This window comes from Nannobrachium achirus (genome assembly GCF_963921795.1).
Source record: "Nannobrachium achirus genome assembly, chromosome: 2".
Lineage (NCBI taxonomy): Eukaryota > Metazoa > Chordata > Actinopteri > Myctophiformes > Myctophidae > Nannobrachium > Nannobrachium achirus.
Genome location: NC_137811.1, coordinates 73,114,479 through 73,129,964, shown reverse-complemented (window position 1 = coordinate 73,129,964; position 15,486 = coordinate 73,114,479). Strand labels below are relative to the sequence as shown.

General features: G+C 45.1%; 1 protein-coding gene across 1 annotated transcript in view; it reads right to left on the bottom strand.

Annotated features, from left to right (window-relative positions):
• Window positions 1-12,044, bottom strand: part of LOC308300426 (NACHT, LRR and PYD domains-containing protein 3-like) — a gene marked incomplete at both ends in the record, with an annotated part of 16,446 nt that extends 4,402 nt beyond the window's left edge. Inside the window, 7 exons of the mRNA XM_080744264.1 lie at window positions 1,235-1,290; window positions 4,990-5,060; window positions 7,002-7,176; window positions 7,459-7,629; window positions 7,725-9,501; window positions 10,294-10,542; window positions 11,849-12,044. Coding sequence (XP_080600390.1) covers window positions 1,235-1,290; window positions 4,990-5,060; window positions 7,002-7,176; window positions 7,459-7,629; window positions 7,725-9,501; window positions 10,294-10,542; window positions 11,849-12,044 — 2,695 coding nt within the window. The remainder of the gene's footprint in view (window positions 1-1,234; window positions 1,291-4,989; window positions 5,061-7,001; window positions 7,177-7,458; window positions 7,630-7,724; window positions 9,502-10,293; window positions 10,543-11,848) is intronic.
• Window positions 12,045-15,486: the final 3,442 nt, after the last annotated feature.

Here is a 15,486-nt window from a genome sequence, read left to right as displayed (position 1 = left end):
GCCGCAAATCATGATGCGCACCGCTAATCATTATCTTCTTTGAATATATAAATTCTTCTACATTATCTGGTTGTGTAGACTTCTTATACTTGTAGCCAGTGCCCATATGGCCCTAGTACTGTGTTGTCCTGGTGGCCACCTCTCCAAGTGTCCACATGTCCTATAGTGGCCAGTTGTGCAGGTGGCCACCACTACAAGTCGTGTATGTTAACCAGGGGCGCAGGAGGCATTTTAAAAGTGAAGGGGACACATCTGGGAGGTATGTGCGCGCGCACAGCGCGCGTGGAAAATTTTGGGGTATCCCCCCCACTTTTGGTGATATCCCCCCCACTTTTGCCCCGAGGAGGGGGGGACATATCCCCTCCACTTGAGCTGAATTACACAGTTGTTTTACGCAGATTTCAAGGCCCTTTGTTTTTCTTGTTACTGTATCCCCCCCACAGTAACAAGAGGAAACGTAACTTAAAATGTGTTGACAAACGAAATTGCATTTCCATTATGCATCTGTTCAAAGGTACTTACATTGTTGCTTGATTTAAAGAACGACGTTATCGTTTTTTGTTTTTTTGACCGTTTCATTTTGACTGAGAATGATGTGAGACTAGCCTACACACACCAGCAGCAGGTCCAGCACCTGCAATGACGGTCTCCTTCTGCCACTGCCTGCCTGCTTGTCACTATCGCGTTGCATTAATTAAACTCATTCAGAACAGCTGAGCTGAGCTGACTGCACTGCACTGGTGGGACTGTGCCTCTAGAGGGCAGTAATACGCCTTGAAATGAGAACTACTCAGTGTGTACACGTACAGTATAATCGATCATATTTGCGGCTTTTTCTTGGACCTGAACACTGGAGGGGATATCCCCCCCACCCAAAAAAAGTGGAGGTGTTAATCCCCCCCGTCCCCCCCCCTACCCCCTGCGCGCATGATGTTAACTAATGTGCAATTATTCAACATTTTTCAACACTTTCAAAAATATCACATGTACAAGCTCGTAGCGTTGCACAACTTGATGTGCTGTGAGCTTGTACATCTGTTCTTTTTTAATAGTCAACGTATACTGTATGGATAAAAACTATTGTGATGCTGTATTAACACATTTAGCTGGGGACCCCCTGGAATCCCCACAAGGACCCCTGGGGGTCCCCGGACCCCACATTGAGAACCAATTATCTAAATGGCTGGATGTGATGCTGCTTTGATTGAATGAATAAAACAGAATAGACACTTACTTGTCATGCTCTTGCTCAGTCCTGGTGTCAGCATGATCTCTCCAGCATGGTCCACACTGGAGTTGGAGGAGAGACAAAGTCAGGTCAGGATATTCTCTATGATAATATAAACAATGATTGACAGCATACTCTGAACCTAGCAGATCATTTGGACATCAAGGCTCGTACTGTCTACTGTTCAGTGTTCACTGATATGAGGGGATTTGAGTATTTATCCTATATTACAATTATAACAGGGTTGGAGCGGTGGAGCAGCCAGCCAGTCACCACTCCAGACTGGAAAAATGCTGGTTTTTTTTTTGTTTTTGTTTTTTACTAGAATAATGCTGTGGCTTCCCTGTAGATCTCTATAATGACATCATCATTATGACATCACTTCCCTGTAGATCATCACTTTACTATGGCAGTGTTCCCAAGAAATGTGACACTGATTGGTGCAGGTTTGTGAGATTAGCTGAACACACACACATGCACACACACCCATGCACACACACCCATGCTCATGCACGCACACACACACACACACACACACACACACACACACACACACACACACACACACACACACACACACACACACACACACACACACACACACCCGTGCTCATGCACACACGTGCACACACACACACACACACGCGCACACACACACACACACACACACACACACACACACACACACACACACACACACACACACACACACACACACACACACACGCACACACACGCACACGCACACATAAATCAACATTTGTGAAGGTTCACTTCATAGGAACCATAAAAATAATAGGAAATATACATTGGAGTTAATTATACATTAGTTATGAAACTATGGCAGCCCAAGGGTTAATAGTATTGTTTAAAATAAATATATTATAGAGACTGTACTGCCTTAGAGGGCACTGTGGGCATTTGGAGAGTATTATGAGTGACAGAATAACAATGACTTGTCTGAGTAGTTTGTTAATAAAGTTTGGATGTAACCATACAGAGACCTTGTGGAACGATCTAAAGTATGTGTGTCTTGTCTTACAACCTGCCTCTGCTACAATATAATAGTCAGGGACGTGCAGAGAATGTTAAAGAGGCAGGGGCTGAAAATGCATAAAAGGGCGAAAATAGCAGACCTCCAAGCTCAAAACGTGTTGCGCTGCGACACTTGGGGGTTGGCTATTGTCTGTGTGTGTTACCACACTGCATAATCAAGTCAATACTGGAGATGTGGCATAACGGCGTGGAATTCTACACAGGGGGAAATTCTTTCAACATAGCCTAAGATGCTGCATTCAAGTTCATGAGAGTTTGGACAAGGCAATTCTCTTGAATGCTGCCTTCAGGTATGGCATGGAAAGAGGGGCATTTGTATGTCTTTCACCATAGTAAAACTGCATTCATGGTTCTAGAGAGGACACTTTTTACAGATGGATAAAGGGGCAGGGGCTCAAGCCCCCTTTGATGTCTATGTGTGCACGTGCCTAATAATAGTCAAATAAGTGGTAGCGGGTTGCGCTTTGGCAACACGTCACTGCTATGCACCAAAAACAGATCTACAAAATGGACAACATGCGACGCGGCGATAACTTGTAGATCTGCACTTTTGCAAAACACTGTAGACGTACTACAGAGATTGGTCATGCGTGTAGAAAGATAAACAGTATTACATCTATCTTTTGAATGAGACAACGGAGGGTTTATATTGATTTTTTTGGGGCTTTAATCAGCTCTGTCGAATGGATGCCGTGGGTCCACCTGTAATTGTGGGCTCACCTGAAAGGCGAGCACACTTTAGATATTGTCATTATTTCTTTATTTATATACTATACTATACTATACTATACTATACTATACTATACTATACTATACTAGATCAAGTTCTCCTCAAAACTTCGGTTCCGTTCTACTCCTACAGACTTAGACAGAAAATGATAATAAAAACATCAATGTGTTCAGCTTACAGTGGCGACGTGTACTATTACTTTTTACTGCAATCGGCCAAATGGTGGCGCTGTAGGAAGCCTTCGAAAGTGCAAATTTTGAACAGGTATAGCTCATGCTCTGTTTGAGGTACAGTCATGAAACCTGTATACACGTATGCGTCTCTTCATGCCGAACAACATTTACGCTCTGACTTTTGACCTCTGACCTTTAGGTCTCCCACCATTTTGAATTATATGAAAAACAGAAAAAATCTATCTCCTCCTGGGATTTTTGCGTTACGCGCACGAAAATCTATCTCCTCCTGGGATTTTTGCGTTAAGCGCACAAAACTTTTTTCACATGAACTTTGGACCAATATGGTCAAACTGTCTGGTCGGATTTTTTTTTTTTAAAGTGAAAGATTATTTTGTAATAATTCAATGAATATTGCAGTTTTATGCAAATTATTCTTCTGCCTCTAAATCATACATACAAAGTCACACGTTCATGGCATTTGGCAAAGATATAGAGGGTTAGTCAAAATATCACTGAAACCAATCTTATTCCAATTGGCCAAAGGGGGGCGCTATACGAAGCGTTTGAAAATTCTAACTTCAAACGGGCATAAGTCATGACTCGTTTCGTTTGAAGACATGCAACTTGTTACACGCGTGCTTTGACTCAAGCGGAAGACATCTGTGTTGTTGTTAAGTAAGCTCCGCCCTTAGATTTTCCGCCATTTTGAGCAGTTTGTAAAACGAGTAAACCCGCTTTTATTCTGGAATTTTCGCGTCACGTGCACAAAACTTTTTTTACGTGAACTTTGGACCAATATCTAAAGATTTCTTTTAAATTGAAACATGCTTTTTAAATAATTCAATGAATATTGTCGTTTTATGCAAATTATTCTTCTGCCTCTAAATCATACATGCAAGGTAACATGTTCATGGCATTTGGCAAAGATGTAGAGTGTTAGTCCAAATATCACTAAAACCAATCGTACCCCAATTGGCCAAAGGGGGGCGCTATATCATTTTGAGCAGTTTGTGAAACGCTTAAACCCGTTTTCATTCTAGGATGTTTTTAAGCAATTTGCATGAGACAGTCTACACGCAATCTAAGGACCTTTATCTAATATGCCTATGAAGTGCACACAAAATGTTTTTAATAATTATAATGATAATAAATATAGCTGCAAGCAGCGATAAAGAGGCCAAAAACACCTCAAATGATGAACACAGCCGGCGATGTGCGTGAAATCTTGCAAGCACATTCCCACTAGGTCAAGGAACAGATGCCACCCTTCTCACATTGGCCTGTTATAGTGCCTACCAGCGGGTCAACATTTTTGGAACAAAATGCCTCAAATCATGCATGCAGCGTCCAGTTGCGTCAGTAACGTTAAAGAGAGCACTGCCTGCGATCTTGACATTTTGTCCTTTTATAGCCATTGTTTTCTGGCTTGAAGCGAGCCCACAATTGTTTTCGAAGGAACAACATTTTCTAGTTCTGACTTGGTGCCGACGGAACCAAATAGACCCATCGCTGTTTTGACGTATAGGATCCACATAGACGTGGACGGTGGACCTGAGTGGCTCATGGATGGTATTTTATAGAGGAGACTATACCTTTTCCTTATTGAGAGGGGGTTGCTGGTCGGACTAAACCTACAATAAGAATCTACTACAGCTGATTATTAAATCAAAACCAAACAGGGCTGTTCATTTTTTTTATCTCTAGCTACATCATCCTCAGGTGCACCACAAGGCTGCGTAGTGAGCCCACTACTGTATTCTCTGTACACATTTGACTGTGTAGCCACTCAAGCATCTAACTCCATCGTTTGGAGTTTGTTGATGACACAGCTGTGATTGGCCTGATTACGGATGAGGATGAGTCCCTTTACCTGGAGGAGGTGGAGAGACTGACCCACTCGTGTCAGGATAACAGCCTCCTCCTGAATACCAGCGAAACCAAGGAGATGATGGACTTCAGGAGAAAGGGCAACAAGAACTACACCTCCCTTAACATCAGTGAGACCAGGGAAATCTCATTCTTTCAAACGACCGTCATTTCGACAAAGCAGCGTCGGGAGGGTTAGCGACTAACCCCGCGGAGGTTAGGTTTAGGGTAAGGGTTAGAGTTCGGTGTCGAAAAGATGACACGTAGTAACAGCTCCCAATGACAATGAGACCATGGTGGAAAGGGTGACCTGTTGAGTCCACCTGGCTAAAGACCTGTCATGGTCAAATCCGACGGATGCTCTGGTGAAGAAGTCTCAGCAGAGGCTGTACCATCTTAGATGCCTGAGGACAGGATTGTCTCCTCTTGCACTACAGAACTTCTACACCTGCACCATAGAGAGCGTCCTGACAGGAAGCCTGGTATGGTAACTGCTCTGTGCCCTGCAGAGAGTAGTCAGGACGGCAGGGTGGATCACAGGAGGTGTCCTCCCAGCCCTCAAGGACATCTACACCAATCGGTGCAGGTCAAAGACCAAACCAATAATGGAGGATAACAGCAACAAGCACATGGGCTGTTAGAGCTGCTGAAGTCCAGAAAAGCTATAGGATACACAAGACTGTTCTAGGAAGACTCAGGGAAAGTTTCTATCCTCACACCATTCGGATCCTTAACAACGACATGGACCTTGAAAGACAGAGACTGAGCCACCCCCACACGGTAAGGTACGCACGTGGAGATGGGCAGTCGCGCACGTACGCAGAGACTCAACCTTCCCTTTACATGGACATGCCTACTCTTATACAGTAAATGGACACCTAAAATGGATGTTTTTATGTATTATTGTGGATCATGGAGGGAGCAACATGCTCCTATGTGCTTTTGTGTTTTCATTTTTCTTAAAAAAAAATTGGTCTAGACCTGTTTGTCTTGCTTTTCTGCTCACTATCCATGGGGCTGACCTGTATATGTTTTTTTTTTTTTTTTTTGTGAGACAAATAATGGTTGATCGATTGATTGTTCGTCGTTGTCTCACACACACAGCCCACTGCTGCCAGAGTTGAATTGCCTACTTATTTCTATGTAATGCCTGGTGTTTACACATGGTCAGAGTAGAGAGTAGAACATTCACACACAGACCTCAGAGTGTCCAGTCTATAGTGTGGATCCTTCACAACAGCAGAGAGCATCGCTTCGCCGGATTCTCCTGGATGATTGAAGGCCAAGTTCAACTCTCTCAAATGGGAAGGGTTGGAGCGCAAAGCTGAGGTCAGAGAAGAACAGCCTTTCTCTGTGACCAGACATCCTGACAAACTACACACACACACACACACACACACACACACACACACACACACACACACACACACACACACACACACACACACACACACACACACACACACACACACACACACAGAGAGAGAGAAGTTACAAATTGTTACATTTTCATTTAGACATATATTGTTTTATTCAGACAAAGTTGAACACAGTTATACTGACTTCAGAGTCTCCAACATGCAGTGTGGACTCCCCAGTCCCACAGCCAGAAGGTTTACGCCAGAATCCCCCAGGTCATTGTTGCTCAAGTCAACTTCTTTCAAACTAGAGCTGGAGCTGACAGCTGACGACAACTCCTGACAGCAACTCTCTGACAGCTTACAGCCACTCAGTCTGAAGATACATTGGTGTTGAAGCATTTTTTAATTAGATTTTTGTAAATAAAAGATCACATAATAACTAAAATGTCAAACAAACGTGTGCACTGTGCACACATGCGCATCCGCACACACACAGTGGAAGTTTCACAATGTTAAATTATGTTCCATTGAGTTTACAAACGTATTAGGTTTATTTCAACACAGTTGAACACATGCAGGCATACTGACTTCAGAGTCTCCAGCTTGCAGTGTGGACTCCCCAGTCCCACAGCCAGATGGTTTACGCCAGAATCCAGCAGGTCATTGTTGCTCAAGTCCACTTCTCTCAAACTAGAGCTGGAGCTGAGAGCTGACGACAACTCCTGACAGCAACTCTCTGACAGCTTACAGCCACTCAGCCTGGAGATACATTAGTGGAAAAGCATGTATTAATTAGATTTGTGTAAAAGAAAGATAGTATAATAAATAAAATGTCAATCAAAACACGTGCGCGCGCACACGCGCGCACACACGCACGCACGCACGCACGCACAAACGCACGCACGCACGCACGCACGCGCACACGCACACGCACACACACACACACAGTGTGAACCTTCACAATGTTACATTCTGTTCCATTGAATTTAAAAATGTATTAGATTTATTTCAACACAGTTGAACACATGCAGGCATACTGACTTCAGAGTCTCCAGCTTGCAGTGTGGACTCCCCAGTCCCACAGCCAGAAGGTTTACGCCAGAATCCAGCAGGTCGTTGTTGCTCAAGTCCACTTCTCTCAAAGTAGAGCTGGAGCTGACAGCTGACGACAACTCCTGACAGCAACTCTCTGACAGCTTACAGCCACTCAGCCTGGAGAAACATTAGTGATAAAGATTTTTATTTGATTTTCTGTTAAATAAAGATAATATAATATATGAAACATATCTAGTTATCAGTGAACCTACAGAGCTTTACTGGAGGCTTTGAGCACCGGCAGCAGCCCCAGAAGAGCCTCCTCTGAAGCAGAGTATTTCTTCAGGTCAAACATGTCCAGCTCCTTTCCTGAAGACAGCAAAATGAAGACCAGAGCTGACCACTGAGCAGGAGAGAGCTCGTCTGTGGAGAGACGTCCTGACTTCAGGTACTGCTGGATGTCCTCCTCTAGAGAATGATCATTCAGCTCATTCAGACAGTGGAACAGATTAATACATCTCTCTGGAGATGGATTCTCTCTGATCATCTTCTTGATGTATTCGACTGTTGGCTTGGTCTTGAAGCTTTTGCCTTTCTGTGTCAGCAGTCTCTGTATGAGTTTCTGATTGGTGTCCAAAGAGAGGCCCAGCAGGAAACGCAGGAAAAGGTCCAGATGTCCATTTGGACTCTGTATGGCCTTTTTTACAGCACTTTTGTAGAGGTGATGGATCCTGGATTTGTAAATCCTTCCAAATAACTTGTACCGCTTGGAGGTTGAGAGTAGGTTTTCACCAGTGTTGATGAAAGTGATGAAGACATGGAGGGCAGCCAGAAACTCCTGAATGCTCAGATGGACAAAGGAGAACACCTTGTCCTTGTACGTTCCACACACCTTTCCAAATACCTGTGTGAACACTTCTGAGTACACTGCAGCGTCATCAATATCAATGCCAGACGCGGTCAGGTCTTCTTCATAGAAGATCAGTTGGTCTTTCTTCAGCTGTTCAAAAGCCAATTTCGCCAGAGACAGAATGGCATCATTTGGATTCTTTTCAGGATGTTTCTGAAGTAGGTCTAGATACTTGGCATTCTTCTGTATGGACTGAATCAGCATGAAGTGGATGTACATGGTAGTCTGGGTTTTTGGCAGTGCTCCTTTCTCCTCTGTACTCAAGATTTCCTCCAGAACTCTAGCAGTGATCCAACAGAAGACTGGGATGTGGCACATGATGTGGAGGCTTCGTGATGTCTGGATGTGTGAGTAGATTTCAACCGCCTGCTGTTCATCGCTGAATCTCTTGAAGAAGTACTGCCTCTTCTGGTTGTCATCAAACCCTCTCACTTCTGTATATCTGTCAACGTAATCAGAAGGGATCTGGTCGGCTGCTGCAGGTCGTGTGGTTATCCAGATTTTTGCTTTTGGAAGCAGATTTCCCTTGATGAGGTTTGTCAAGATCACGCCCAATGTGGTTGACGTTTTGGGGTTCGTCCACATCACAGTGTTCCCGAAGCGTAGAGGTGGCCGAAGTTCATCTAACCCATCAAAGATGAACACAACGTTGGGCTGGTCGAAGATGCAGATTCCTACATTCTTGGTTTCAGTAAAGAATGTATGAAGAAGTTCCTCTAAGCTGTACTCCTTCTTCTCTAAATTCAGCTCTCGGAAAGTGAATGGAAACACAAAGTGGATATCCTGGTTGGCTTTATCTTCTGCCCAGTCCAGAGCATACTTCTGAGTTTGAACTGTTTTACCAATGCCAGCCACTCCCTTCGTCATCACTGTTCTGACTGGTTTTGCATCTCCAGGTAATGCTTTAAAGATGTTTTCACTTTTGATTTTTGTTTCTGGACAGGCTGGTGTCCTGGAAGCTGTTTCAATCTGTCTGACCTCATGTTCTTTATTGACCTCTCCACTGCCTCCCTTTGTGATGTAGACCTCAGTGTAGATCTGATGCAGAGATGTTGTTTGTCCTTCGTTTGTGATCCACTCAGACAAAAGCAAAAACTTCGTTGTCAGTTTAGTCTTCAGTTCTCGTTTGCACTGAGCTTCTGAAAGATCAAAGAACACATCATTGAGAAATAGGATCCTCAAATGGGAGGTCTGAAAAAGTTAAAATTGTGTTCCTTGTTTTATTTATTTTTGTTTTGTTGTGTGGACTGTTGTGTTATTGTGCCAAATATAAGCTATAGCCTGAGTGTGCAGGTGATAGCTCCAATATTAGTAGGAGGAGGATATAGCAGGTAAATGTAAGCTTAGGTCCATTGTTGAGGGGAGGGAACGATTAGCCCATAACAAATGTTAAAAGACAAAGAATACTAAACAAATAGAACACACTAGCTTGAATGACTTTAGGCTAAATTTAAATCTACAGCAATACTGTATCACTTTCACAACCTATTTTGGGCATTTCATAGGGGAATACACTGGGGAAAATATGGTAGCGAAAGCCTACAGGGCTAGGAGACTTAGCCTCGAGGTAGTGAAATAAAAATTTCACGCAAAAACGTAGTTTCTTGCGGTCTTGTCCTAGTCTACGATCGTAAGCGTCTCGTGGCCAGGGTTATCAAGCCTGGTCCTTGGTGAGACTATGTTGGCTATACGACTGGAAAAAGATGGGATGAGATTGTAATGTGTGCTTAGCTCAAGAAACTGATTGGAACTGACATGAGACCAACCCTGACACAGGAGTATAGCCGGAGGGCGGGGCCTCCATTGGTCAGGTGAGCGTTGGATAATAATAATAATCCAAGATCTAAGATTATCCAGAAGTGTATAAAAGTAAAGGTAATTCTGTGTTCACGTCAGAGGGCACTCTCATTTAGCAGTAAATGTGATCTTACCAGGCTTCTCTGTGGTTGACAGCTGTGGTTGGTGTTGTTTGATAGCATTGTAAAACGCTGCTCTGACAGCTGTTCCACCAGGACCTAGCACTTTGGAAAACACTTGTCTCATCTGGCTCTGTCTGGTCTTCTCAGCTTCGATCTCGGCATAGATCTCAGGGTGGACCAAGGACCCTAGACTGTCTACTAGGGTCATGACTGTGGTCGCCTCTTGAATCAAGCGTGCCTTGTTCTGCATCACAAACTGTTCTGCTTGCAAGAGAGAGAACAAAACTAGTGGTTGTGATAAATGCATTACAGAATCATAATAGAATTTCATTATGATTATTAACAATGCAAATATAAAGCTCTGTGCATCTCTATATCCTCTAATGAATAGTAATGTAACCACTGATACATTTATATATCATGTATAACCTTTATATTTATGTATAACCTGGTGAACATCCTCCTCACTGGTTAAACACTGAACTGTAATAAGGACCGAAAGACAGAAATAACTCACCTTTTTCTGCATCATTTAGTTCTGAAGTCAAGCCGTCACCAGCATCCTGTTGTAAACCAGCATGTTAGAGCTGATAGTCAACACTATAAACAACTTTTCTTTTTTTTTCTTATCCCACAATTTTGTAACCCATTTTTCACCCAGTGACAATTATGTAATGTAATCCTGGGTGCTACACTCCCTCTGTCAGTGGTGATCAACGGACTGACCTCATGCTTCCTGCTATGCATGAGGAGTCCAAGTCGCTTCTTTTCACCTGACAGGGGAGAGATTCCCCGGTTGGACGTAGTGCGTGGAAGCAACACATTATTCCAACCAGTTCCTTTCACCTCCATCAGGCGCCCGGCTGGCCAGGGGGAAGCAGAATAGAGACCAGGATTACTGCATGTTTTTATGAGGGTACCTACACTAGGAGATACGGGGAGAACATGCAAACTCCACACAGAAAGGCCCTATTGACAACCCCACCTAGGGTGTAGGTGCTGATGACACAGTAAAAACAACATAACCGGTAAGTCATATCCTCGCCTACTGAATGCCTGATCGATGTGTCTTTGTGTTATCCTCTTTGTGAATCTTCCAAATGGGATATATTTTATGATAATACTGTTAGCAGTCATATCTTAAATCCAATATCTGTATTTTAAATACATTATTTTCATAGAATCAACATTCTTGTCTGGTAATCAATGGTAAAACTTGTTTTATCTAATTAAATAGAGTTTTGCTTAAAAGTAATCCAAAAGTAACTGAAAGTAACTTGTAGTTACCTTTTAAAGGGCCATTTCACCCCAGAGACATCCAAATATTAATGTAATGTTTTTTGGGAGACAAGGAAAACAATCCTGGGTTCTTTTTGGTGTTTAATTTCTGTTCTTAGATGTTTTAGTATTTCATGAATCGCTGTGTTCGACTGCATTACTACAACTACCAGCATGCTTTGTCTACCACCATTGTAAAACTCCTCCCACATTTTCAGTGTCACCGTAGGAGGAAAAAGGAAGTTGCCTCCTCCTGAGACTCAGGACCGAGTCTGACGATAATAAAAACGTTGGTAGATCTCTGTATAGGTCATGTGGTGCTCCCATGTGTTGCCCAGGATCCTTCGCAGACAGCGACTGTGGAAAGCCTCCAAGGATCTCATGTGCCGCATGTATGGTGTCCAGGCTTCAGGGCCATACAGCAGTGTGATCATACTGCTGCCTTGCCCTTCAGGAAGTTCAGGTTCTTGTTGGTGAAGACCCATGACCTTAGGCGACCGCATGTGGCGGAGGCAAGATTGATTGGATTGAATGTCTGCATCAACATTGCAACTGTCTGATAGGATACTGCCGAGGTACTTGAAACATGGTACTGTTTCCAGAGGGGTTTTGTCAAGTCTGGGTAGAGCTTGGTTGGTGGACTATTTGTGTCTTCTTGATGTTGACCTGAAGACCAACAAACAGCTCTTTAAGTGGCAGCAGAGAGGGCATGCTGAAGGGACTCGGGGGAGTGAGCAATCAGCATGCAATCATCAGCGTACTGGAGTTCACAGACTTAGTAGTCTCGGTGGGCAGTAGTCTCGGTAGTTGCCTGGAGGCTGGATGTTGAATAGGTTTCTATCCAGGCGGAAGCTAATGCTGACTCCATCCGTGTTCTCCAAAAGGTTGTGGGAAATTAGTTTAACTGCTGTGAGGAATATATTGAAAACGACCGGGGCTAAGACACATCCTTGTTTCACTCCTATTTTGACATCAAATGGGTCATGTTGTTGTCCCCCATTCGAACCCTGGCTTGCATGCCACCATGGAACTGCTGAAGGATGGAGAGGAATTTGGGTGAGACCCCAAATCTGCTGAGAATGCCCCAGAGAAGCTTTAGGTCTACCGTGTCCAATGCCTTCGATGAAGGTCAATGAAAGCCATGTAAAGATCTTGCTTGTGCTCTCTGGATTTCTCCTGTATTTGCCTGGCGGCAAAGATCATGTCTGTTGTGCCACGGTCCTTCCGAAATCTTCATTGGGTTTCTGGCAAGATGTTCTCAGAGATGTGCGTAGCCATGTGGGAAAACATGATCCTTGACAGGATTTTGCTTGCAACTGACAGGAGTGAGACACCTCTGCTGTTGTCACAAGAGGACTTATCCCCTTTCTTTTTATAGATGGTAATACTAGTGACATCGTTACAGTCTTGTGGGACAGTCTGAGTTGTCCAGATGGCAGAGATGAGTTTGTGTAGCCAGCGTGTGAGGAGATAATCTCAACACTTGTATACTTCAGCAGGGATGGAGTCTGGGCACTTGATTTCCTTCCGGATTTCATGAAATTGAGGAATTTCATCCAGTAGTTGAACAGAGGGGCTGGGGAGTTCTTCCAGGATGGTTGTTGCTGATCTTTTATGAGAGTGGTCCCATCTGCAGATTTCACTGGTGTGATGCTTCTTCTCTGAGGGCCAGCAATGATGTGTGTTGTTGGCATCTGCAAAAGATAGAACTTCTTCCGCCTTCTCGACCCACCAGCCGTTTTCCATCTGCCGTAGAGCTCTTTGTGTTTGTGCATTGACGGTGGATAGTTGTTTTCTGAGGACTTCTGATTGAGGGTTGGCTAGAGCGGTGGTATATGCCTTGAGGAGGTTGTGGATCCCAGGTGCATTTACGTCAAACCAGACTTGGTGACACTATTTGGTGAATCCCACTGATTCTTCGGCAGCACGCGATGGATTTGCACAGTGTGGTCCAGGCAGCATTGGCGGGGCTTTCCGGGATGTTGTACAGCTCGAGTTTATAAGTGGCTGTGAGGGAGTGTAGGGCACCACAGTCAAGCCTCTTGCTTGCGTCCAGCATTATGTCTAATAATCCAGCATTATTTGTAATATCCAGCATTATTTGTAATGTCTAGCATTATTTGTAATAATTATTTGGGAAAATAGAAAAAATTAAATACAATAAAGAATTATTAAAAATAAATGAAAACATTGCCTGCTCACGTATTAGGAGATTAGTATGATTCAGCAGAAAAAATATGGGTGTTTTTGATGAATCTATCATGGTTAAAATGGAGTTTGAAGTTACAATGGGTGTGTATGGGGAGAAGCCCTGGAGGAGGGCCTGGTAACATTTACATCTAATATCTAGATATTTAATCAAGCAAATAGTCGGGCGGTGGAAGGAATACTTTGAGGAGCTCCTCAATCCCACCAGCACGCATTCTGTGGAGGAAACAGAGCCGAGGGGCTTGGGGCTGGGTTGTCCAATCTCCGGGGTGGAAGTTTCAGAGGTGCTGAAGCAGCTCCGCGGAGGCGGAGCCCCGGGGGTGGATGAGATCCGCCCTGGGTATCTCAAGGCTCTGGATGTTGTAGGGCTGTCTTGGTTGACACGTCTCTGCAACATTGCGTGGACATCGGGGGCAGTGCCTTTGGAGTGGCAAACCGGGGTGGTGGTACCCATCTTTAAGAAGGGGGACCAGAGGGTGTGTTCCAACTACAGGGGGATCACACTCCTCAGCCTCCCCGGTAAGGTCTTCGCGAAGGTACTGGAGAGGAGGGTCCGGTCGATAGTTGAACCTCGGATCGAGGAGGAGCAATGTGGTTTTCGTCCTGGCCGTGGAACCATGGACCATCTCTTTACCCTCTCTGGGGTGCTAGAGGGGGCATGGGAGTTTGCCCAACCAGTCCACATGTGTTTTGTGGATTTGGAAAAGGCTTACGACCGTGTCCCCCGAGGTATCCTGTGGGGGGTGCTCCAGGAGTATGGGGTTGATGGCGCGTTGCTAAGGGCCATTCAATCCCTGTACCGAAGGAGTGTGAGTCTGGTCCGTGTAGCCGGCAGTAAGTCGGACCTGTTTCCGGTGGGAGTTGGACTCCGCCAAGGCTGCCCTTTGTCACCGGTTCTGTTCATAATTTTTATGGACAGAATTTCTAGGCGCAGCCGGGGGGCGGAGGGTGTCGAGTTCGGTGGCGGGAGGATCTCATCCCTGCTTTTTGCGGATGATGTGATCCTCTTTGCTGCTTCGAGCAACGACCTCCAGCTCTCCCTGGGGCGGTTCGCCGCCGAGTGTGAAGCGGCCGGGATGAGGATCAGCACCTCCAAGTCCGAGGCTATGGTTCTCAGCCGGAAAAGGGTGGAGTGCCCACTCCAGGTCGGGGAGGTGGCCCTGCTTCAAGTGGAGGAGTTCAAGTACCTCGGGATCTTGTTCACGAGTGATGGAAGGAGGGAGCGGGAGATTGACAGGCGGATCGGGGCAGCGTCCGCAGTAATGCGGACGCTGCACCGGTCCGTTGTGGTGAAAAGAGAGCTGAGCCGCAAGGCAAAGCTCTCGATTTACCGGTCAGTCTACGTCCCAATCCTCACCTATGGTCATGAGCTTTGGGTAATGACCGAAAGAATGAGGTCGCGAGTACAAGCGGCCGAAATGAGTTTCCTCCGCAGGGTGTCTGGGCTAAGCCTTAGAGATAGGGTGAGGAACTCAGACATCCGGGAGGGACTCGGAGTAGAGCCGCTGCTCCTACACGTCGAGAGGAGCCAGTTGAGGTGGGTCGGGCATCTGGTTAGGATGCCTCCCGGACGCTTCCCTGGGGAAGTGTTTCGGGCACGTCCAACCGGGAGGAGACCTCGGGGTCGACCCAGAACACGCTGGAGAGATTATATCTCTCAGCTGGCCTGGGAACGCCTCGGGATCCCCCCGGAGGAGCTGGTGGAAGTGGCTGGGGAGA